This window comes from Lasiosphaeria miniovina (assembly GCF_030549165.1).
Source record: "Lasiosphaeria miniovina strain SMH2392-1A chromosome Unknown B0T26scaffold_7, whole genome shotgun sequence".
Lineage (NCBI taxonomy): Eukaryota > Fungi > Ascomycota > Sordariomycetes > Sordariales > Lasiosphaeriaceae > Lasiosphaeria > Lasiosphaeria miniovina.
The window spans coordinates 1,259,172-1,282,064 of NW_026848226.1; the positions used below are offsets into that span (position 1 = coordinate 1,259,172).

The 22,893-nt window shown below is 54.2% G+C and overlaps 7 protein-coding genes across 7 annotated transcripts; 4 read left to right on the forward strand and 3 right to left on the reverse strand.

The window, feature by feature from the left end:
- Nucleotides 1–2,572: 2,572 nt before the first annotated feature.
- B0T26DRAFT_725940 (uncharacterized protein) lies at nucleotides 2,573–4,354 on the reverse strand. The gene has a single exon (XM_060442802.1). It carries the CDS (start codon nucleotides 4,144–4,146, stop codon nucleotides 2,668–2,670), a length of 1,479 nt encoding a protein of 492 aa, XP_060291347.1. The 5' UTR covers nucleotides 4,147–4,354; the 3' UTR covers nucleotides 2,573–2,667.
- A 1,506-nt stretch (nucleotides 4,355–5,860) lies between these two features.
- B0T26DRAFT_446137 (kinase-like domain-containing protein) lies at nucleotides 5,861–7,335 on the forward strand. The gene is made up of 3 exons (XM_060435069.1): nucleotides 5,861–5,998; nucleotides 6,095–6,924; nucleotides 7,066–7,335. The coding sequence occupies exons 2-3, from the start codon at nucleotides 6,145–6,147 to the stop codon at nucleotides 7,198–7,200; spliced, it is 915 nt and encodes a 304-aa protein (XP_060291348.1). The 5' UTR covers nucleotides 5,861–5,998; nucleotides 6,095–6,144; the 3' UTR covers nucleotides 7,201–7,335.
- Nucleotides 7,336–7,793: 458 nt separating this feature from the next.
- On the forward strand, nucleotides 7,794–10,292 carry B0T26DRAFT_446172 (glucan 1,4-alpha-maltohexaosidase). The gene is made up of 7 exons (XM_060435070.1): nucleotides 7,794–8,319; nucleotides 8,405–8,752; nucleotides 8,826–8,936; nucleotides 9,023–9,254; nucleotides 9,329–9,478; nucleotides 9,542–10,056; nucleotides 10,111–10,292. The coding sequence occupies exons 1-7, from the start codon at nucleotides 8,156–8,158 to the stop codon at nucleotides 10,133–10,135; spliced, it is 1,545 nt and encodes a 514-aa protein (XP_060291349.1). The 5' UTR covers nucleotides 7,794–8,155; the 3' UTR covers nucleotides 10,136–10,292.
- A 1,797-nt stretch (nucleotides 10,293–12,089) lies between these two features.
- B0T26DRAFT_446205 (uncharacterized protein) lies at nucleotides 12,090–13,115 on the reverse strand. The gene has a single exon (XM_060435071.1). It carries the CDS (start codon nucleotides 13,012–13,014, stop codon nucleotides 12,316–12,318), a length of 699 nt encoding a protein of 232 aa, XP_060291350.1. The 5' UTR covers nucleotides 13,015–13,115; the 3' UTR covers nucleotides 12,090–12,315.
- Nucleotides 13,116–16,534: 3,419 nt separating this feature from the next.
- Nucleotides 16,535–17,237, forward strand: B0T26DRAFT_624650 (uncharacterized protein; the record flags this gene model as incomplete). Its single annotated transcript, XM_060436145.1, has 2 exons — nucleotides 16,535–16,642; nucleotides 16,761–17,237. Coding segments are annotated over 2 exons (585 nt in total), but the record flags the coding sequence as incomplete, so codon positions are not given.
- A 520-nt stretch (nucleotides 17,238–17,757) lies between these two features.
- B0T26DRAFT_806085 (uncharacterized protein) lies at nucleotides 17,758–18,705 on the forward strand. Its single transcript, XM_060447178.1, has 3 exons — nucleotides 17,758–18,124; nucleotides 18,170–18,265; nucleotides 18,295–18,705. Exons 1-3 carry the CDS (start codon nucleotides 18,089–18,091, stop codon nucleotides 18,676–18,678), a joined length of 516 nt encoding a protein of 171 aa, XP_060291352.1. The 5' UTR covers nucleotides 17,758–18,088; the 3' UTR covers nucleotides 18,679–18,705.
- Nucleotides 18,706–20,770: 2,065 nt separating this feature from the next.
- Nucleotides 20,771–21,949, reverse strand: B0T26DRAFT_755782 (uncharacterized protein; the record flags this gene model as incomplete). Its single annotated transcript, XM_060446006.1, has 3 exons — nucleotides 20,771–21,039; nucleotides 21,208–21,541; nucleotides 21,614–21,949. 3 exons carry the CDS (start codon nucleotides 21,947–21,949, stop codon nucleotides 20,771–20,773), a joined length of 939 nt encoding a protein of 312 aa, XP_060291353.1.
- Between the last annotated feature and the right edge of the window lie 944 nt (nucleotides 21,950–22,893).

The window sequence follows — 22,893 nt, forward strand, 5'->3', positions numbered from 1 at the left end:
GGATATCAATGTTGTTTCAAAATGGCGGGGTGTTTCGTTTTCTCTTTCGCTTCTCAACTGTCTAACAGAAAGAGGTGGGCAGGATTATGATTGAATGATATCGGTCTATGCTGAAGGGTTTTTCTAGTGAGCTCAGGAAGACGCGGTACACATGGAGCAGAGAGGATGTCAAAGTGTGGCGACACATGGAGCAGAGAGGATGTCAAAGTGTGGCGACACATGGAACGACAATGGCTGGGGCATGCGATGCGGGCTTTTGCTCTTTCTCTTGAGTTTTACCTCTACTTGATTTTATTACCGAACTCCCATGGATACATTCAATCTGGAACCTGCCGACTCTGGGTTCCCTGTAGCTGGCTTGCCCTACTCAATATATACAAACAAATCTGTAAAATGCATCTTCCTTCGTGACGTCCACTGATAAATATTACCATGTTACTAATGACCAGCCTAGCCGTTTGGCCCTGCACATGCTCGACAACTCAAGACCAACTCATCGCTGGACCGTCTCCTTTCCATGTTTCCGAGCATCCACCAAAATGTCCTCCTAATTCCATCTATCCGCGCGTCGAATCATGGACCTGAATCTGAAGCATCCAGTCCCCGTGGGAAGACAGGGAAACGGTAGCAAACAATTGCCATTCTACACGCGCACATCGAGCAGGTCATTTGCAATTTATTTAAGCCCACCACTGGCCCTGCCCTCGTATCTCTGGATCTACTCACTGCTGGCATCGTCTTCCCCGAGCAACACTATCCTGGCCAGCTTCAATTATTCGCACCTCACGTACGCATCTCAATTAGATAGCATGACCGAGCCCAAAAAAGCCCAGCCCGGGACGGGCCGCCCTGGAAAAAGCTCTATCAAGAAGTCAAGCAAGCTGTCAACTGGGCAGTCACGGCAACCTGAGCTAGTTTCCGACCGCAAGCCGAACTGCAGTTAGTAACAAGTTAGTAGAGATGCGGACAATCTTGCTCAAGTTAACCCGCAAATGATCCTGGCCAGCCGCCCGACAGCACAGCCCGCGCCATCACGATTTCTCGATAGCAACAACGCGACCAATATTCCTGCTCGGTCATAGCCAGTCCCAAAACTGGGAAGGAGGTGGGCGTCGACGCTCGCCAGCAACTAAACACCCCAGCACAGGAAGGCCCTGGCGCCCCCATCCCAGACAGCGACAGCAAGCCGAATAACGTGAAGTGCTACAACGAGCTGCTCAAACGAGTCGTGTTGAGCGCAGGCGAAAGCTTCTCTGACTAGGTAGAACAAGAAAACCCAAAGATAAACCACCTAGCGTGTCCGTTTTACCGCTTCAACTTGGAGAAATATTGGTCGTGCCTATTGCTGCGCTGGGCCTCGAATACGCCCCCAGCTCTCACGGGACTCAAGAACATCCCGGACGTGGTCAACCACCCGAAGCTTCACCACACAGCGCCAATCTCCAACGACGGCGTCAACCCCGCCATGGTGGTCGAATTGGACTCGCTCGTCAAGAGTTTGGCCGCCTCGGCAACTAGCAGCAGGACGACGAAGAAGACGTGGCACAATATTTTTAGAATCGTGATCCCCGACTCCGACCCCGCCAAAGACCCGTTCATCGTCGGCAAAATAAAGTTGTCCATGCCGCACTTTCTCGACTTGGACTTGGGCCAGGAGGTATCTCTCCACGCAAGTGGTGGGCAGGACACGCCCGCGGGTATCAAAGCCTATTTGAACCATTTGCTGGACAAGCCTGGGGAAAGCGAGAAAGCAGCGGCTTCGTGTTGGGAAAAGTTGTCGCTAGCGGGTCGCGCGAGCCTGAGGCGCCAAATATGCGATTTTGTCTTTGAGCAGTTGATGGAGGAGATCGTAAGGACGGGTCGGGAGTGAGCGGGCAAGCGTCGTGATACTGCACTTGATGCCTGCCACTGGCTGAATGGGCGCCAACGCTGCTGGTTGCCTCATGCCTGGGCTTGTAGTGCAAATGCTTTACTTTTCTATTTCTTTTTCTTTCGACATTTTCGAGGATACAAGCGCATATCCAGTTGCGAGGGTGGATATCGCCAGATATTTATAGTTGGTATCAATTCATTCTTCCCTTTCGTTTCTTCATTACAGGCACGCTGATGCGGGAAACCTCATTCGCCTGCACCCCGCCAAGACTGGCTGAGTGCCCCGCACCTGCAGTAGGCACGTGCCTGCACCCACCTGTATATTACGTAATATAAATTAGTCATAGGTGGTGTCAGAAGCGGTGTGAGCAGGCAGTATCGCTATACTGTCCCCGAGGGTATTACCCCACGGTCGCACACACCACTCTTCCACCAACTTGAGCTTTCTACCTACTTACATTTTAATACATTACTTTGGTAAAACCACCATTTCCCCATCACACGCCCAAGCCCCCCAACCGGGTGATCAACCAGTTTGGGCTACCTAATTCAAGTCTTGATAAGAAAGTCTTACGTTGACGTAAATTCAGGAATTGGAGTGTAGTTTCTGCGACGCCGTTTGCATCCTTCATGGCGTGGCTCTGGGCGTCGATGCCAGCTGCTGGTGCCACGCAATGTGCTCTCTCTCGGCGGGCCAGTACGGCTCCAGTCTTTCGCACCCGTGTTGTCAGCCTCGTTGAATTACTGCCGATGGTTCGCAAGACTGGGCTGGGAGGAAAGAAGTTTGGACAAAGCTTACTCGTTGATCACGTTTTCTTTGAAGCGGATAATGTCGTCCGGATGGAACCCCTCTTGGCGTTCCCTGTCATACCAAAAGCAGTACCTAACTGCCCTCTCGAACGGCAGGTCTCGCGCCATTCGCACCTTGCCCAGCAACTCGTTAGCCGAAATTGGGGGGTTGTGGCCTAGGGCGAAGCGTGGAATCCCGTTGGGCGATGTGAGGGCGATTGTCAATAGCCTTCGGATGGCAATCTCTGCGAGCGACGTGCCTAAGAGCAGGGCCTTCCTTGGTATATGTTTTCCGCGATCCTTATAACAGCGTGTTTTTGTGATGATAGTCGCTAAATGGTTTGGATCATGTTGGCCCGGTTGAAGTGTAGCCGTAGACCTAGAAGTGTCAACCGACACGAAGCGGATGCAGCAGCTGCAGAGGCTTTGCGTCCATGGCGTGTTCCAGAGAAGGAAAGCCCAGTTGGTGAGACCAAGTGCGGCCCCCGTAAGCCGCAGCCTCGAATCTAGGTGGGATGGAAAACGGAACGTATCCGCCAGGTACATGTGGTGGGTTTGTATGTTTGGAGCCGAACGAAGCATCTCTCTGTCGCACCATGCTCCAATTGTGTCGTCGACAGACTCCAACTCGACCACAAATAACGACGGCTCAAACATCAGGAGGCTGACATCGCCTGTTTCTTGGGCGTTTCGTATACTGTTTCTGGATGCGAGGAAGTTGACGAGTACCGATCCCGTGTCCAAAGAAAGCGGGCCGCCGTTGGCATCGGGAGATCTGAGGACGACGGCCCAAATCCCCCACCTGTTCATCTCGATGGCGCGGTGTAGTCGAGTTAAGGCTTTGAAATTGTGATGGATAAGATCTCGGCGATCTAGCATCTGCGTAAGGTAGCGGTTGGTGATATCCGGCTGGGCTTCGATCTGAAAATGGGCGGCCCACACTAGCTGCCTCGACAATCCGGCCAGGTTCCCGGCCGACTCCTTCAACTCGTCGGCGCACTGCTTCAGGCGGGCCGTGCCAACCAATGCGGAGGCGATTCGTCCCAACCATCCGACCTGTGGATTGAAGCCAGCTTGGAGATCTCTCAGTTCGCTCTCCCACTTTTGGACTTGGATCTGGGTGAGGGCCATTGGCTGGGTGGGGCGAGTGAAGTCTGGACTGGAATACAAAAGTAGTGCAAGCTCGGCCATGCTATCTTCCATCATGGAGACAATGCGCCGGACCTCATCATAGCCTTCCTGGCCCCAGAAGTAAACATAATCGTCGTCGGTAAAGTGGCGTGGTCCGTTACACCATGTCTCTTTCCAGGATCGATAATTCATCTTTCCCATTACTAGCTGGGTTTGGGCGGAACCAAGGGCCCTGTGCGCATTTTGGAAGTCCCGACGGAATTGGTCCGACTTCTGGATTGTCGATACGAAAAAGGTGAAGGTCGACATGGGCAGTCCAATGACACCAATAGCGATGGAGAAGGGTTCAGGCATCTTGGCGCTAATTAATAATTCAGGTACCTTAGTTTCGCTGCTTGGGCGTGTGCCTAGGTAGAGTCAGACGTAGAATCTGCGATAGATCATGGACAGTAGAACATAAAACATGAGAAGGCGCGACCTGGCGCTTAACCGCAGCTGCGGGCATCGGGTGTCAAGCCATCAGACAGACAACGACTCACGTGACCAAGTTGACGGGTTGCTCTGGCCTGCGGGGTACATCGCTGGTTCTGAGCAGGCAGCTAGCACTTGACCACTACATCAATCTTCAACGAATCCGTACGGGCTGTGCCAGTGACTGTGCCCAAAAGTGGGGAAGGGTCAGGTCGGCCGGTCCCGTCTCACGTCGGCGGCTCAACTTCTTTCCGTCGAACACTTTTCTCATCCCCCATCCGAAGCTTGCCCTCGCAATCGCAACACGACCACCATGTCTGCGGATGGTGATGCAAGTCTTGCCACGCAACCCCTCGAGTCCATCTACGACAGAGCCGTCGCTGAGCTCGAAGCGCTCTTCGAAACGGGAATTTTAGCAAAACTCGCGCCAGGGTCGGATATTAGGAAGGCCGCAGATGACACCCTCTTCAGGCTGCGATTGTGGGGAAAGGGGTTGCAAGCTACACCAGATTGGGGAAACACTCTCACGGCCCATTATCCCGACGAGGCGCCCGGTCTCCAGTTCCTGCTCGGAAACACCGTATCGGCTGTCAGGCAAATAGCAACCAGCAGCAGCAGGAGCTCATCGGTCGAGTACGCGCAACACTCATCCCCGGGTGGCAGAGAACTGCGGCTAACACCGAGCCAATAGCTTGGAGGAGATGGTCGCAGACCTCAAGTCGTCAGTCGACAACCTTTCCGAGGTTTCTGGCTCAATACACACGCTCCTGGGTCTTGCGACCGGAAGAGGCACAGCATATACCGTTCGAACATCGATAAATCAGAGAGGGAGAGGAATTTCATCCACTATCCCTGGCGGCGCCTTCTTCCCTAGCGAAATACTCACCCGTAATCCAGTGGCACAAGTGCCGAGGCCGCCGTCAGTGGTTGATGATTTCAGTTTCTCCGGTAGCTCCAGCGAGGCAGAACAGAGCTCCTTCTTTGTCTCCGCCAAGGGCTATACGGAGACGAATCCTTGGAGCTTTCCAGAACATGAGACCGAAGAAGTTACCTTGGCTACAGATAATGGCGAAGAATCTAATAAATCGCTCGAAGAGAGAATCTACTCGGAGCTTCGCGGCGCATATAGAGAAAAAAAGGGCTTCTTACCACTCAATCGACTAGACGCCATCATCAGTGAAGATGCAGTCATCAGGGAGCTGGAAACGGACGACGTTTTGCGCTTCACAGCGGAGCAAAGGGCTGCTTTGGCACGGAGCATATGTCGGGTGCGAACGATTCACGAGCGACTCCCGAACATGACAACCACATCTTTTCGGAAAATATTCGCCATTCTTGTCCTCATCTACCAAGTTGACAAGATCACCCATTTCTGGAAAATGTCAATGATTCTGACCTACCTCTGGTAATGTACAGTGACAACAAACCGGAGGGCCAATTCACGCTGCGTCGGAGGGAGAGTTCCGGCCGCCCCCTGCAATGCTTCGGCGGGTGGAGGTTCGGCTACATTAGGCAGTTTGAGGAGTGGCAGTGGTCGATGGTGGCGCCACTCTTTTCAGAAGGACAACCCGGTCATGTTTCGTTCTACACGCTCAATGACAAGACTGTACTTCCTTTCATATACGACTCGAGTCGTCAAGAATCGCACAACGACCAAGACGTCCATCAGGGAGGTTTCAGCGATGTGTTTCGGGTTCAGATACATCCCAGCCACCACAATTTCCGTGGCCTCGACGTAAGCACACACTCTGATGATACCCCCCTCTCCCCGAAAAAAAAAGGAAGACTGGGAATTTAACAAAGAACTAGGGTCCGCTCCAAGAATTTGCAGTGAAGCGGCTGTATTCCAAGAGCCGGGACGAATTTGGGAGGGAATTCGAAATGCTCAAGAGATTTAGCGGCACGGTCTCTGACTCAGGATCACACGTGATATCTCTACTTGCAACATACGAGCAGTCTGCAAGTTTCTATCTCATCTTCCCCTGGGCCCAAGCCGATCTCTCCAAGTATTGGATGGTCAACAACCCGTCGCCAAACTTCGACGAATACGTTTACTGGGTGGCAGATCAGTGCTTGGGCTTAGCCAATGGCCTACGACTCATCCACAGTTACGGAATTACCGAGGGCCCAGAGGAATCCTTGTCAAGCAACGCAGACACGAGAAAATTATCTGACGCGGTCTCTACTCCGTTTCGTGTCAATCGAGGCTCAGTGCAGCAACTAATAATTAATGAAAGTGCAAGAAACCCGTACCGGGGCCGCCACGGTGATATCAAACCGGAAAATATCCTTTGGTTTATTGACCCTTCGGACCCCAATGACCAAGGAACGCTCAAGATATCCGACTTTGGAGTTTCCGAGCTAGAAACCCGACTATTAGCCACTACGACCAACACCGTCCCATTCACGCCGGCGTACCAGCCTCCAGAGATGGACGTGAAGGGTACAGCAATCGGACAAGCTGCCGATATTTGGAGCTTAGGCTGTGTTTATCTCGAATTCGTGAGCTGGCTTCTGGGCGGGTTTTCATACGTGCAGGAGTTTGCGAAACGCAAGAGCGCCAGGGGAGGCTTGGACGCGAGCGCGTTCTTTGAGATCAACGAGATTACGTCCACCGAAGGCAGCAAAGGATATGCACTGGTCAAACTAGCAGTGATTGAGGTCAGTTAGAATTTTTCCTTTGTGTACTTCTCTTTTAATTTCTTCCCGAGTTCCTTTTCTATTCGACTTCTCCTTGTTCTCGCTCATCCAGGAAAACCCAAAGAGTCGTTCCGTACTACCAAAGCTGACCCTTATTCTCAGTGGATCGACCACCTTCACTCCGACCCTGCCTGCACGGGGTTCGTGCACAGCTTTCTTGACGTTATTCGGTTTAGATTGCTTGTTGTAGACAGTACTAGGCGGGCAACATCATCGGCCGTTTGTGACCGGCTGTAGAAGATGGCAGAACGATGCTACACCGATGCGAACTACGCTCTAGAACCCACGTTGGTGGATAGTGACGACGACGCCGCGCCCAAACCAGAGGCAATGGAGGTCGAAGGTGTGAGAGCCCACCAGCTGCGAGTGTACACTGGCCAGATTGCGCGGAGAAGCCAGCACCGCACCTTGACAAAGGCCGAGGTAGCGAGTTGGTGGGATCAGGTCAAGCCCCCGGAGAATGAATAGAGTCAAGATTAGAACACCAAACCTCGTATTCAGTTCTTATGGACCCGGTAATGGACAGGACGTCAATGCTAAATACGTCCTTTTGTGGGGTTCTTGAATTGTTGGGAGCTTTAAGGGACTTGGAGTCTACCCCTTATCCGGTCTCTGCTGCATACGTCATTGTGCAAGGGGCAGACGGCAAGGCAGTGGTATCCACCTGCACCTAGCGCCAACATTTCAGCGACCTCTCGTCGTTCTTGCCTTGCAGATGCAAGGTGAGTGACTGGGGCCTTGTCCTGGGAAAGTGGGAACATGCACGCAATCGGTTGACAGAACCAAGTTCTGCACCATGCCACCAAGTTTTTCGGGTCCATTCCCGAAGGCTGTCGAATCAATGCTGCGATCAATTGTCGCTCGAAAGCACCGGTTCCCTGCTTGGCGGCGCTACCGAGCAAACCTAGTGGATAGATGCAGATAAGCTTGTTGGTAGCGCATTGAGGGAGGGGTTGTTGGATGTGGGCAATGACTCGGCAAGCTCCTATCCCCCCTTCCCATTTTCTGCCCGGATTGAGTCCTCTTGCCAATGCTCGAACTCGTGGCCGGTCGGACATTGCTTGCTCTTTCCACTCGAACCTCTTTCCCCCCAAAAATAAGATTTCTTGTGCAAATAATCACCTTTTCTTAGAAACCAGATCTGAAACCAGACCCAGCGCTGCTGACCTACTAGCCCCGTCAAGTTGCCGAGATGGGCGAAAACAACCATGCGCAGGAGCCAACGGCCGAGAACATGACCATGATGCAGGGGTTCGAGTGGTATGTGCCTGCCGATCAGGAGCACTGGGTGCGTCTGGAGAAGCAGGTGCGCCAGCTGAAGCAGTGGGGCATCGATAACATCTGGCTACCTCCCGGGTGGGTTCCTTCCTTTTCTGTCTCTCACGTCGATCAGCGGTGAGAAGCACTTTGTGAAATGCAGTACTGGAACTGAAATTACCAGATGCAAGGGATCGTCCAAGGACGGCAACGGCTACGACATCTACGACCTCTACGACCTGGGCGAGTTCGACCAGAAGGGGTCCGTGGCCACCAAATGGGGCACCAAGGACGAGCTCCTGAAGCTATCGCGCACCGCAAAGGCCGCCAGCGTCGGCCTGTACTGGGATGCCGTCCTCAACCACAAGTTTGCCGCCGACCACCGCGAAAAGTGCCAGGCCATCGAGGTCGACCCCGAGGACAGAAACAAGGAGGTGAGCGGCCGCTACGAAATCGACGCCTGGGTCGGCTTCGACTTTCCCGGCCGCAAGAATAAGTACAGCGGCATGAAGTACCACTGGTACCATTTCAGGTGAGTGACTCCCTAATTAGTTGAGATGTCAGGCAATTGCTCCGTGTTCTAATTGCAACTCACCAAATGGAAGCGGCGTCGACTTCAATGCTGCCAACGACAAGACGGCTATCTACAAGATTGTTGGCGAACAACCAATGGAGTGGGCTGCGACTCCGGACGTGGATGGGGAAAAGGGCAACTAGTAAGTCCAGTTGGATGAATGCAGCCAAATTGGCTCTCGGAAACCTTCAGGTGTTGTTGTCCTTGTTTTGAGCTGATACCCCCCAGCGACTACCTCATGGGGTCCGATCTCGACTACTCGCACCCCGAGGTGGAACAGGACGTTCTCAACTGGGGCAAGTGGCTAGCTGCCGAGATTCCCCTTAAGGGCATCCGCTTTGACGCCATCAAGCACTACAGCGCGGAGTTCTTGGAGAAGTTCGTCGTGGAACTCGACGAGACGTACGGCGCGGGCTGGTTTTTTGTCGGCGAGTTCTGGAAGGACTCGCTCAGCGACATGGTGAGTCTCTCTTCCAACCCCTTGTTTGGCCAACCAAAATATGAGAGAGGATTGAAGCTCAACCTGTAAAGTAGACCGGCTATCTCGACCGCATGGGGCATAAATTCTCCCTGTTCGACGCGCCGCTGGTCTACAACTTTAGCGAGATCAGTCGGGGTCAGGGGGCCGACCTTCGCAAGGTCTTTGACGGCACGCTGGTGCAAACCGCCCCCATCTCGGCAGTGGTATGGTCCTCACTTACCTCTGTGCTCTAGCTCAACAAACTAACCAAGGCCTACTTCGGGCAGACTCTGGTCATGAACCACGATACGCAACCGTACCAGGCACTAGAGGCACCCATCGAGGGATGGTTTAAACCACTCGCATACGCGCTAATCCTTCTACGCGACGCCGGATATCCATGCGTATGGTACGGTGATCTGTATGGGATCAAGGGCGAGCACCCGTTCCCACCGTCGTGCGGCGGCGCGCTGTCCAAGCTGGTGCTGGCGCGCAAGATGTACGCGTACGGCACGCAGGCCGACTACTTTGACTACGAGACGTGCCTCGGCTGGGTGCGCTACGGCACGTGGGACCGCCGCTTCGGCTGCGCCACGGTCCTCAGCAACGCCGGCCCCGGAACTAAGCGCATGCACGTCGGCGAGATGCACGCCGGCGAGCGCTGGACCGATGTGCTGGGCTGGTCGTCGGGCGAGGTCGTCATTAGTGACGACGGCTTTGCCGACTTCACATGCAGCCAGACCAGCGTGAGCATATGGGTCAACAAGGATGCCGAGGGCCGCGATAAGTTTGCCAGCGAGTTGTGAGTGGTGATTTTTAACGTGTGTAAATGATAACGAGCTGACAGCCGGTGCAGTGAAAGCAATATTTACGACGAATGAATGGTCGGTCTGGGTAAGCATGGCGGTGATAGGGTGAAGTCTTTTTGAGAAAGTTTTTGTGAAAGACACGACAGAAGAGAGGTCGACTGCAAGAAGCACGATTTGCAGAAGAAAAACGTAAATACCCCTATCTATGCGTATCATCATAACTTTGCCCTCACACACGGCAATGCCAATCATGTCCGCCCTTATGCGACACCTTCCTGCCTGGGAGCAATCCACCTACCTAGAAATCGCTACAAGACTTCCGATGCTGTGACCGGAGAGTATTGAATCACTGCATATTAGTAGTAATAGTATACTAGGACATTTTCTACTGGAGCTCAATTTCAATTTCCTCCCTTTCCATCGTCTCCAACGTAGACTTTTTGGCACGGCAAATCCCTAAGTTGAAGGTGTCGGGCCCGTCACGTCGGATAGCAATGACATTGTAGAACTCATTTACCGCTCCGCCGCGGACATTCTGGTCGGAACCACTCATCGATGCTTACCGTTCCGTCTCTTGATCCAGAACTGACCCAGCCGATAGCTCGATCAGCTCGTGTTCATTGAACGGCTTCTTGGATCTCCTACTAAGGTGGTATCGTAACGCCCTGCCCAGCCACCCCTCTCGTCGACAAGGTCAACGCAGAGACACGTACCTGTCCACTTGTTGCGGAACTTATCCCATACCTTGAGAATACCACGGTGGGTATGGCACCACATCCTCGAGGCTCGCACGTGTGGTGGGGGAGGTGAGTTTACGTCGGGGAGTGGAACAGGATACGAGAATTCTTGCGGGTCGTCATTATCGCAAGAGAAGAAGATTCTTCCTCTTCGCAGAGCGACTCGGCGGAGCTGCTTCCGCCAGTAAAGAATTCCCAGGCGTCAGCTCTTCCTTGACGCAGTTTAGGAGGGCCAAGAATGTCTTCAGACTGCAACGATGAAGTGTCCGAGCCGTCCCGAGAAATGGGGGATCGAATAATTAGGCTGCTGCAAGTAACTTTCATATTAATAAGCTCCATCCTCTTTTGGCCGCGACCACGTCCAAAACTGGCTTGGTTCGGTACTCCCACCCTTGTCTGTTCCCGGAGATGTTACGGGCTTCTCCTCTTTCCGCCGGGTAGTCAAAAGATTTATTACTGGACAAGTCCCCTCTCAGCCTCGCGGAAGGTTTGGAGAAGTAGCGTCTCCCTGTCACCCAACGATTCCCCCAGCGATTCCCACCAGCGATTCCCACCAGCGATTCCCACCAGCGGCTGAGACGCGATGCCTATCGCAGTTTCATTTGGGTTGTCGACGTAGGGAAGGAAGGGTTTGAGGCGATCGCGCAGCCTCTGTGCCAGAAAATGATTAGGTCAATACAGGTGCCGGTAAACAGATAACAACTGAAATCATTCTCATACCAGGGGGGGCTTAATTGCATTGGTCAGTATTTTGGCAGAGTATGGTTAATTATGCAAGCCGTGGGACAATTGGGATGCCGCTCTTCTGAGCCAGGGGGGCGAGTCATCGTCGCTGTCATCATCTCGCGCTGGGGCGGTATTATTTCCAGCGTTTGGCGTTCCTGTGGATGGCTGAGGCTGGGTGGTCGGGCGCTTGGGTTGTATCCTACGCAGCCTGAGAAGCCACGCTGCTGGGAAGCACATTCTCGTGAGCCGCAAAATGCAATGATGGATGAATGAATGATGGCATGAAACACCAAGTGGTTAGAGAACTTGCTGAATTGACCAGGCAAGATTGAGGCCATTACCAGCCACCCACCCTCTCACGCAAAAATGTTACGCATCGTTCGTCCGATAAGCCATCGTTCGTCCGATGAGCGCCGATTGGTGAATGTGCTGGCGTGTGGCAACCAGTCACGCTGAGAAGTCATTTTTCACTATTCTCACTATTTTTATGGCATTGGCGCTAGTCTCGATGGTAGAAAGGAGGAAAGCACGCCTAAATGATGCGAGCACTTGCGGTTAATGGTACAGGCAGGAATGGAATCGCCACGATGTAGTGCTTGGCCTAGCTGAGAGCTGAAGAACAAATAGCCTACTTATAGTGTATATGTACGAAGAGCAGTTTTGGCTAGGTGCTTGCAGTACTCATTTTCTTTCGAGTACAGCCGATATTATGACCCTGTCCAGCTGAATCGATGAATGCTTTCTCTCCTTCAATTGGGTGGCCTAACCTCGCATGACTGAACAAGAACCTCACATGACTGAACAAGAACCACAACAGCGCGAAGAGCGGCGATAGCTGTCCTCGGGCCCGTATCGCCCGTAGTCGCTGGTCGGATAGCTAGTCGAGTAGCCAGTGGAATACAACCCCTGCGGCTGCTGCGGTCGCTGCTGGCTAGGCGACGAGTAGGCCGAGTAGTATCCCCCTGCCTCCTGTGTCTGCATATGCGCCTGCGCCGGCTGGTGCAGCACCATGGCATTGCTCGCCCCCATGCCCGCCGTTCCAGCACCGTAGTAATACCCCTGGCCACCACCACCGCCACCACCACCACCACCACCACTCTGCTGATAATAATACGCCGCCTGCGGCGCCTGCACCGGCACGGATGGCATGGGCATGGGCGCCGAGGACCCAATGTCGCGCGTGAAGCCGCACGCGCCGACGGCGCACGAGAAGAACTCGCGCCGCCCGCGGTCGCTGTTGGCGCCGCGCCGGCTGTAGAATGCCACGGGCCGGCACCAGCACACCGGGTTCGCGGCGCTGACGCCGACCGCGTCGTCGAACGCCCCGAAGTGCGTCTCGCCCGTCGCGTGCAGCGACACGTTGCGGCACACCCAGTACGGCCGCCCCGCGTTGCCCCACGCGTTGTTCGGTTTGGTTATGTCGTGCGTGCACGGCTGTCCGCACTGCGGGCAGCGCGGCGGCCAGCTGAGCGGGAAGACGGGGTACATGGTGAGGGTGCTGAGATGGTCGTGGTTGGGTGGGCGGATGATGGGATTAGTGTTGTCGAGCGCCGCTCGTTGGTAGCCAAAAGGTGTGGGCTACCTATCACCCACGATACAGATTGAATGTGGAAAACTCGCCATGTGTGCAAGAAGTTCTTCCCACCAGCTGATGAGGGGCGGTGGTCTGTCTCCCGTGGGGGCGGCTGCAGTCAGGTATCATCCGACTCTACCCCTGTCCACCAAGGCCGACAGATCCGCGGTCGTCCGGGATGGGCCTTCGCGTTGTCGGTACTGCACGTCAAATATTGGGAAATTGGAAAGGGGTGCTGCGTGAGGGGGAGCGTGGCAGCTGCGAGCGGCCGTAGGGATTGGTCCACAGCCCGTGCACGGCATGGTCTGCTCGGAAATAAATCCGCTGTTGCTTGCTTACTACTGTTCGGTTCTTCTACTTAAGGTTGGGCCTGGGTCATCTTCTATTCGTGGCGTTATCGAATATTTGTTTCACGATCGGTACAACACAGCGTTGCTTCACCGCCAATCGCTACAGAGATGATTAGCCGCGTGTTGAGCTTGGCTGCTGGTTTGCTTGGCTGCTGGTTTGCGTGGCTTGAGGCTTGAATGTTGTTTCTTTCGGGCGCTTGAACGAGCTTTCACTCGCCGAGACACGCGTGCAGGCCTTAACCCTATGGCCCTCAATACCTGCCAAGGCGTCCGCTTTTAGCCCTGCAAAAACGCGCCAGATCCGATTTTCGAAAGGCGTTCAGCCACGTGATGAAGCCGTATTTGCATTTTTCTATTACGATAGGGATCGTCGCCTCGGCGACGCTTTTTTCTTCTAGGCCGAGCTTACCTATGTTAATTAGTTATGTTAATTAGTTAATTGCATATCGAATGACGAGCTAATGCCTGGCGCAACTCCAAGTCTCTCGGCGCAACTCCAAGACTCTCCTATAATAAGGCTGCTCGATAGAAAATTGTGAGGAGCAATGGCTGCTCACAGTCTTACGCGCGGGATAAGAGGCGACGCGCAATTTGTCTTGCAGCACTCCGAGCTGAGAACCTAGCCCCTGTTTCTGCCTGGGTTGCAGCACGGTGGCGTCTTCGTTCTAGCCTGTGGGTGTGCCTGGAGCCTAGCTTACTGGACTGATATTCCGAATGTGCGTGCATCCAATGAAAATTGCATGATGGCGGCAAGCAAAAGGCATTAAAGCGCGCGCCGGCCGACCTGGAACCCCGCCTTTGATCCATCCTCTGTCAACTGCCAATTGAGATGGTTGGTCAATTATCACGGCACTTCAATTCAGCGCATCGGCCTCGGCCGTGTTCGACTCTAAGGCCCAGGAGAGCAGAACATTCACGCAGCGTGACGCGAGTTTGTTTACCACCAGAAGCGCGTACTGATTGCTATGGCTGATCCTCTGTGGGTTTCCGACTTCCTCCTTGTCAGGTCATCATCAGTTTAGAAACTCGGCCGAACTAACTAACTGCCTGATGAACCGCGATTGTCTGCCACCAGATCCACCGTGGCCGGCCTCGTTGAGCTAGTATCAGCCATCGACCGTCTCACAGTCACCCTCAATAGAGTCGTGCGCGACGTGCGTGATGCATGGGCCGACGTGCTTGAAGTCTTGCGGGACCTGAGTTCGCTCAAATCTGTGCTCGAGCTGATGGATGCTGAGTGGTCGGCTTGGAGCGAGAACGTAGTCATCCCCGATATGCTCCTGAGCCAGATCCAGTCCGCCATCGACAACTGCTCCGCAGCAGTTTATCAAATTCAGACATATTTCGACGAATACCACGAAGAAGGCGGCCTACCGATCGAGGGGACCAAAGTGCAAAGATTTCAGTCGACCCTCGCCGCACACGTTGCCACATTTAACATGGCCCTTGCGCTACTAAACATGTGAGTTCACCTAACGCCTCAACAAACATTTCCTGCCTTGGCCGCACCTACTGACGTTTCGGCATTCCGTTTCAGGACGACCATGAAAGACTCCCGAGAATATGAGGTGCACTCCGAGGACATCGGACGCAACGCAGACCAAATTCTTCAGGAGATTGAAAATCTTAAGGCGATGGTGAGAGGAAAGGCAGGCGAATCGCCGCAAGACTTCATACTAGAGCGTTATCTAGAAGAGCTTTCCAGTTACGCCGAGACCGTTGACGACGTACCTAGTCCTGACTCGTCTGCCACATTGGTTGGCTCCTCTGCGTCGGCGAATATTGTCGCGGCTGCCGCAGCCGAGCATTTCGCTTACATATTTATGGAGCAGCCACTAATCGGAGGCCTTTGCACAGACGCCCTGGAATCCGGCACCATTGGTCCAGAAAAGCTCGGCCGGAAATTGAGGGAGCTGTTGAGACGTTTTGGGGGCGAACTAAAAGCCGAGGCGAGCAATGCTGGTGATGTTGTCGCCGCCAAACTGGTACGGTCCCGAGCATCCCAAATCTCACACGCCATTCAGGAGAGATCTGGACAGCTGTCTGGACAGCTTTCTGTCCCGAAAACATCGACGCAGCTGCGTGGAGACTTTCTTCAACCACTTGACAGAATGAAGGTCGACAACCTGCGACTCGTCGAAGACTTCCTACAAAAGCTCGAGCCGAGCCCGGCCGGCGCGGATGAGGCTGTCGAAGGAGACGAGACGGACAAGGCCTCTTCCGAGGACGAGCTAGACAGCGAGGACGAGAACTGGGATGCAAACAAGGATGAACTGCCGGCCTTGGCAGCAATGAAGCAGTTCATTTTGAGGGGCATCGCTTTCCAAAATCTTCAAACTCGGCTCCACGATCTCCTCTCTCCCACATTTCCATCCGAGGTTCGGAAGCTGGTTCAGAACGAGGTCTCGAAAGCTCTAGCGACCGCCTCACCCTACCGAGAGGCTCGGCTCCTCTACCTCAAGGAACTGGAGCTGGACCTGGGCATGGACGATATCGTCGCTGTTGAGCTACATGTCCACAAGACATCGAGCTATTTGGACACGGCGAAACGAGCTGTCGAACGGGCTACCAAGGAAAAATGGGACTGGTGGCCTCTAAAAGACCCCCACCCCTCGGCAAACGCCCAAAAGGCTTGCATCCATTGGACTTGCGTAAGACCCCAATTACCAGTTACCGTGCCGCCAATCAAGGGACTAACATGCCGACACAGGTCTGTGGGGAGAAGAGGTTCCGTGAAGTCCCCACCAACCTTGCTATACCGCTCAAGCGTCTCGTTACCAGGTTCGGAACTGTAAGAGGCGGCGGCACATTCAACACCCGGCCTCCCAACGACTCGACACCGACGGCACCACAAGGCTCGCGTCTCCGTCCGCCACCACCTGCACACAATAGACACGCCCAAGGGTTTACTTCACCACCTCTACCGGGCGCTATCCAAGGAAGCTCGGCCGGCCAGACACAACCGCAGCCCACGGGGTCCGTGTCGGGGATCTCGGCACCTCCGCCTAAAAGTTCTCTATGGGTCTTTCTCACCGTGGAAGTACGCGGGGACTACCAGCTTGCGCAAATTCCGGTAACTAACATTAGCGACGATGCCTTCTTCCAGACCTTGCGAGCTAAATACTGCGAGATGCGAGGGTTGTTTCGCCGCCTGTTCAGTTTCCGCGTGTATCACCACTGCGAGTTTGCTCACGTAGGTACCTCTACCAAACTTACGAGCGAGTAAGGAAGAAAGAAAGGGGGAAGGAAGGAAGAGACATGGAACTTCCCGAATGTAATATATCTATAATACTAACAGGAACACCTCTCAGGTCGACCGGATCGGCGTCGACGCCTACGCCCCCGGCGACCTCCGACCATCCTTTCCGGACCCGGGCGACGCGGCCTACGCCTTCGCGCCCAAGCCTCCAAAACCAATCCCGCCGATCAACGCGCACGAGTTCAACCGGCGCTTCTACGCGTGCCCGCGCACCGACCCCCACACCCATTTCCTGCCCGGCGGCGGCAGCAGGCACGCCTGCGCGCGGTACGCGGGCGTGCGCGGCGCGCTGGACCGCATCCCCAAGCGCCGGTCGCTGCTTAGCACGCGCGCGCTCGACCGCGAGGTCGTCTGGGGGCTGGTCGCCGTCGAGCGCCCGTCGTTGGCCAGGGTGTTTGCGTACCACGTGCTGGCGCTGGCCGGGCCGTTTGCGTTCTGGGTCCTGTGGCAGACGAAGCTGGGGCACAGCGACGACTGGCAGAATGCGTCGATCCCGTTCGCGGTCGTCTGTGTCTTGCTGTCCATGTTCTGGTTTCCGCTGTTGCAGAAGGCTTAGGGAGGACGGTGATTAGACACAGCGTGCTTTATTTTGGGGCGTTATTGTGTCTCAGGGCGCTGGGACGTCTTGCTAAATGCTCCTTGGCTTTGTCCAAGGGTCCCGAGACTCGTCAATAGGAATTCAGGCGTATCTACGGCTATTCTACTCCCAGGATAGGTGGAAGGTATTGCTAAAGTCGTGCCAGGTCTGATTTGGAAAAATAAACCATTGTTTTCTTAAGCTGAACTTGTCTAGGCCGTAAGCGGCCATCCTCGTGGCAACCTCGGCTTACCTACTTTGTTCCTCCGAGGGACTGCCTGCTGCTGCCCAGTCTGGTCGAGGAAGGCGGTGTCACGTTTCGAGGGAGCCAATGTTGATGCCTAGTACCTTTAGAAGAGGTACTCGTCTATTTCTTGTCAAGGGCTCTCCACAACGTCAAGACCACGACTATTTTACTCGCCTTACGACTGCATATTTCAGGGGGGGGGGGGGAAGGGAAGTGAAATTTCGGCCAAGTCTGACTCTTGCGGTAACTGCTGTGGCATTCTGAAAAATCTCGCCGTGCTCCTTGAACCAGAGTAGGGACTTACGAGAGATAGATTGGGGTATCGGGAGCAGACTTCTCATTAAAGCATCGGCCAAGAGCTGCCAGTTATGCCGCAGCATCTACGAGCACGTTGCTGGTCGACACAGCGAAAGTTATGATGCGCCAGACGCCCAGGACCAGGACAGCACGTACAGCAGGACCACCATGACTTTTACGAATATGAGTGGAATGGCAGGCGAGGAGGGCCAATTATCGCAGACTGAGTTGACATGGTGACGAGGTCGCGATTCCCATTATGGGATATTGTGTCTCGACGCGTGGGCTGACGAAGGTACCTGAATTGATAGAACATTGCTGGGGTGAACCAACGCACCAGCCCCTGCGTACGACGCGGAGTAAACTGGTCGACCGTCTCGCCCGCATCCCTCTCGGGCTTCTGCCGCCGACCTTCCGCGACGCTGTTGCTCTGACCGTAGCTGGACATTGTCTATCTGTGGATAGATTTCCTCTGCATTATCTAGGACGACCCCGACGACTGGCGTTCGGGAGAACATGGGAGCCCTGTATACACGAGCCACCTTCGTTATTGCCGCCTCGGGCGCAAAAAACTCGTTAGAGGGCCTCTACGTGGCCAAACGTCTAGAACCGCACGCATTCCGTGTTCCGTATTACCCCGAGGGGAACAGCCCTGCCCAAGGCACTGTCAACGTTGCCGTCCAGCCAGACCTGGAGCACGATATGCTAGACGGGCCGTTGGGGAAACGAGCCTGGGCGTTGCAGGAGTGGTATCTCGCCATCGCCCGTGCCGCATTGCTGCGCGCAGACTCACCGAGCACGGCGCCCACAGACAGGAGGCGACCAGAAGGACGGCCGCCACTGCATTGAGCGAGAGATGCTCGCAGGCACACTTGCAGAGTCGCCACAGCGCCTTCCGGGAGACTACGCAGACACTTTTCTCGTGCTTGATGTCTCCGACGCCAGCAACATGCGCGGCTTGGCAGTCTTTGATGAGCTGTGCCACTCGTCGGAAGTGTTTTGTCTCATTCTGGGCCAAGTTTTGAGGGGCATCACGATCCTGGTCTTCCCACCTTACACGACATTATGTATCTCTTGTCGAGACTAAAGCTGCTGTGAGGCGATGCATGGCCGACGGCAGCATTTGAGAGGTGGGCAAGCGTGATAAGAGCGTAAGCTATGAAGAGTGAGTACTGCATTGTGAACTGAGTTTGTTTGCATGAGAAAGAAAAGTCAGCTGAATGGGAATTCCCGGTCTTTTGGATCTGATGGGTTGTACATACTTTGTGTGGATGGTGGCGTTGCATAGTAAACTGCAGCCAATTTTGATTTGAAGGGGAATACCTCGGCACTTTTCAACAGCGGAAAGCTGGCGATAGTGTGCTGTGGCTTGGTTTCTTTGGTCTCGAAGACCCTTTTATCAGCGTAGCACATGATTGGTATTGTCCCAGTACGAGAACTTGGAAACGGCTGAGCTTGGTAGGGGTTGAGCTTGGTAGGGGTTGAGCTTGATAAGGGTTGAGCTTGGTAGGCGTTAAGCTTGGAGTTGGACAGGCGTTACACACACCCATTGTCTTCCTTTTCGAAACACGAGAGTTTCGCTGTATTGGCCCACCGTTTCCTAGGTATTTTAGCTTAGTCATTTCAATATGCATGTCGGCAAAGGAGGCGGTACCTTCCGTTGACATGAACCTCTGTGCGGGGTTGCCATCAGCTCCGTTCCAATCCTCGAGAGGCGTGCCACGCTACCGCGCTTGATTCCCAACTGAAAAAAAGAATTGGCGCGCGCAATGAGTTCGGCAAAAACAGAGCCAAGGGCTAAGAAATACGCATATCAAGGGACCGGGCAGCACGGAGTAAAACTCGGAACAGGCGACGAGGTAAGAAAGTCATCGAAATGCCTCTTCTTCTATAGCTAACACTGACCGGCCAGACCAACTCGACCACCGTCCAAAACGATGCTACAGTCCACCTGCCACGCGCGGTCCAAGTCGAAGAAGACAACGCGCAATTGATCGTGGCCGGGAGTGTAATGAAGAGCGTCATCGGCCAGAGAATCCACACAGAAGGCGCGGCGGTTGTGATGGAGACTCAGGGGCAGCCTGGCTGGGACCTGGTTTTGTTTGGGAGGACCGGGCCGGAAAACCTATTCCGGAGGATCTTGGCACCCTTTGCAAATAAAGCAAAGCGGGCATCACGTAAAGCAAAGAGAGCCTCGAATTTAACAAATAAAGGAAACCTGGTCGTTCCTTTATTTGCTTTGCTTTATTGGCATCGCTGCTTACAGACAGACGACCCCAACAGTCGAGTGGTTTGTGATAAGCGATCTATACCCTAGGGTTGAGCTTCTACTTCTTGTTCTTCTTCCCTTTGACATCGCGGGTCATAGCACAGGCCCTGCAGCCATAAGCTCTAAGGTGCGCTTAGTCCGGCTTCCGGACCAGCTCGGGAATGCCGTCTTCCGGACCAGCCCGGGAATGCCGTCCCTGCCAGCGAGGTAGGTATAGAGGACTTCGTATGGTGACATGAAGCCTACGTTGGCTGCCCTCGGGGTCCGGTTGTGTAGATACACAGCGCCGTAGTAGACTTCTTTCCACAGGAAGGCAGGAAGACGTGCCTTGACCCTCATTGCGATCGCCTTCATCTTGATGACGCGGTTTGCCCCTCTACGCCGCCATTCTGAGCCTGCGTGTCGGCCGCTGAGGGCCTTATGCCGATGAAGCGGGCCTTAAGAAGCTCCAGGTTCATCAGCGTGGTATCGATTTCGTTATCAAACTCAAAGACCTTTAGTTTGATGCCAAATTAGTGTTCCATCGTCCCTAGGAAGTATTTGAACGCCTCCAAGATATCTGCGGCCTTCTTTCATTGCGATGATGAAGATGTACCCTGAGGCTCTCTCGGTGAACAACATCGCCCTCACACTCTACCATTGAGGGACCCTCGGACTTCGTCATCGTCAGCTTCACCCCCGTAGAGCGGTTAGGCAGTTGCTTCGGTGCTCCCGGGCCAGGGTGCCCGAGGCGTAGATGCCAGAGTTCTCGTAGAAGCCTTCCGGGGCTTCCTCCGGGAAGACATAGAAGCATGGGGCGAGTTCGTGGCTGATGGTACCTGCCTCGCACCGGGGCCGCTTGCTCGTGTCGGTGTTGCTACGGGCTCGCTTGGAGTCCCGGGATGTGCTCCGGAGCTGCCGTGCCTTCTTTCCGGGGCTGCCGCGCCTTCTTTCCCCGGCCTCTAGCCGGTCGGTTTAGCGTGTGGGCGCGCCGCGAACCCGATGTGGGCGTGCGGCCCTCTTCCTTTTCTTCCTCCGATCCTCCGAGGACCCTTGCTTGTCATCCGCCTTCTTTCCGTTCAATGTGTTGGCGAAAGACGCTTCGAAGCGGCCTTTCTTCCCTGAGATACGAGCCTGCATAGCGATGTGCTTCCTCAGCTCCGTTGTGAGGGTGCCGTAGGTTATCTTTCCTCCGACCACATCGGCACGGCGGTTCATGTGCGTGTTGGTGGCCCAGACCTCTGTTGTGGCTACCCTCGAGAGGGCCGCGATGAAGTCTTCGAACCATGTTGTCATCGTGACAGCCTCAGGGACCTTCGCTTCGGTAGCCCTCGTCATGAGGATCCCCCACTCTTGAGCCCAGGTCCCCATCTTCCTTGTGTATTCCTTGACCCTCTCGTAATGCTTCCGAAGGTCGATTTGAGCTTCCCGGGAAAACAGGCCTAGGTACGGTTCGCAGCTGGCCTTGATGCTGGAGTATCACCCCCTTACCGACTTGCCTGCCGGGCACTGAGCTTCCCTTGTGTTTCTATCGACATGCTCCCGGACCCAGACTTCCAGCTTTCCAATGCCCTGGTCGTATTGCTCGTAGGCTTTGACACCCTCTCGGTAGACTGTGAGCTCTGTCGTGTACCTTGCGTAGTGCTCCGCCGATAGGCCGCGAAGGTTCCGGGCCAGCTGGCGACCGGTACCGCCTTCACGGGGGTATGTGGTGACATCGGGGAGGGTCACGGCAGTCGGGGCTGCGGGTGGCTCTGCAACTGCAGGGTCGACGTACATCCAGACCCCGAAGGCCCACGCCTGGGTCCTGAAGGCCTTGGACCAGTCCTTCCAGTCGCGCGGGCCCGAAAAGGTCGTGTGGTTTGTTGACATGGTGAGGTTCTTTCGAGTGGCCTCACTTGTGGAGTACTGCGAATGCGTGGTGGATTTAGTTGTACGTGGTGGATTTAGTTGTACGTGGTGGATTTAGTTGTACGTGGTGGATTTGGTTCGTTAATGCGCGAATGCGGTGAATCAGACTGTTAATTGTTACGCGTAATATAGTCAAAAATAGGTGTGTCCAATTGATGGGTCCGGAAGGAAGAAAACCTCTCTGCGGGCCTTCTTGCTGTGGAAAATAGCTCCCTTTTGCATGTAAGCACTAGACCTCCTTAGGCGTAGATCCTCGCTTAGAAAACATGCGGCCAATTGGGCCTAGTCGCGTGACACGTTCTCGCTCCGCTTTGCAAGTTCTGTTACGCACAATGCAACTTAATTGAAGTGTGTCCAGGTCTGATCTAATTAGTGCGACGATAGGTTGGTAGTCGAAACAAAAACCAGTTCAAATCGAAATCAATAATTCGATCTTCCGGCTAATAGAATTAATGCTACGGTTGATGAAAAGGTGGGAGAAAAGGACAGGTTGCCGAATCTAACGAAAGCTTGTATAGGGAATAGAATCTGCGTGCGCTGCGGAAGGCTTTCGAAAAATGAAGTCAATCTGGCCTACGGGTGTAAAAACTCGGCGCCAAATCGAGCTCAATTGTATGGTATTGCGGTCGCTACGATCGGAAAATCGCAGCTACTATTGTAATGTGTCGTCTGGAATTGACACACTTTTCATGGAGTTGGTTGACATGCCTCTGAACTTCCTTCATTCTTTGTTATTTCCTTCGTTCTTGGCTCGGAATGTCCTCATTTCATTCGGAATGCCCTCTTTCGGGCTGATTACAACGCTTCCCTTACCCTCTCTGAACGAGTATAAGGAAGCGTTCTTTTCTGTACTTTTAGACCTATTTGGCTAGACAATCCAATGCGCTGTGAACTTCAACCGCGTG

Bases quoted from the DNA above. Each gene is read 5' to 3' on its own strand.
- B0T26DRAFT_446205 (XM_060435071.1), bottom strand. From the start codon at position 13,014: ATGTACCCCGTCTTCCCGCTCAGCTGGCCGCCGCGCTGCCCGCAGTGC.
- B0T26DRAFT_806085 (XM_060447178.1), top strand. From the start codon at position 18,089: ATGGGATATTGTGTCTCGACGCGTGGGCTGACGAAG. The intron at 18,125-18,169 runs GTACCTGAATTG...CCAACGCACCAG, and splicing joins CGACGCGTGGGCTGACGAAG to CCCCTGCGTACGACGCGGAG. The intron at 18,266-18,294 runs GTAGCTGGACAT...ATCTGTGGATAG, and splicing joins GCGACGCTGTTGCTCTGACC to ATTTCCTCTGCATTATCTAG.
- B0T26DRAFT_446137 (XM_060435069.1), top strand. From the start codon at position 6,145: ATGCTCAAGAGATTTAGCGGCACGGTCTCTGACTCAGGATCACACGTG. The intron at 6,925-7,065 runs GTCAGTTAGAAT...CCTTATTCTCAG, and splicing joins TCAAACTAGCAGTGATTGAG to TGGATCGACCACCTTCACTC.
- B0T26DRAFT_446172 (XM_060435070.1), top strand. From the start codon at position 8,156: ATGGGCGAAAACAACCATGCGCAGGAGCCAACGGCCGAGAACATGACC. The intron at 8,320-8,404 runs GTGGGTTCCTTC...TGAAATTACCAG, and splicing joins AACATCTGGCTACCTCCCGG to ATGCAAGGGATCGTCCAAGG. The intron at 10,057-10,110 runs GTGAGTGGTGAT...CAGCCGGTGCAG, and splicing joins GATAAGTTTGCCAGCGAGTT to TGAAAGCAATATTTACGACG.
- B0T26DRAFT_725940 (XM_060442802.1), bottom strand. From the start codon at position 4,146: ATGCCTGAACCCTTCTCCATCGCTATTGGTGTCATTGGACTGCCCATG.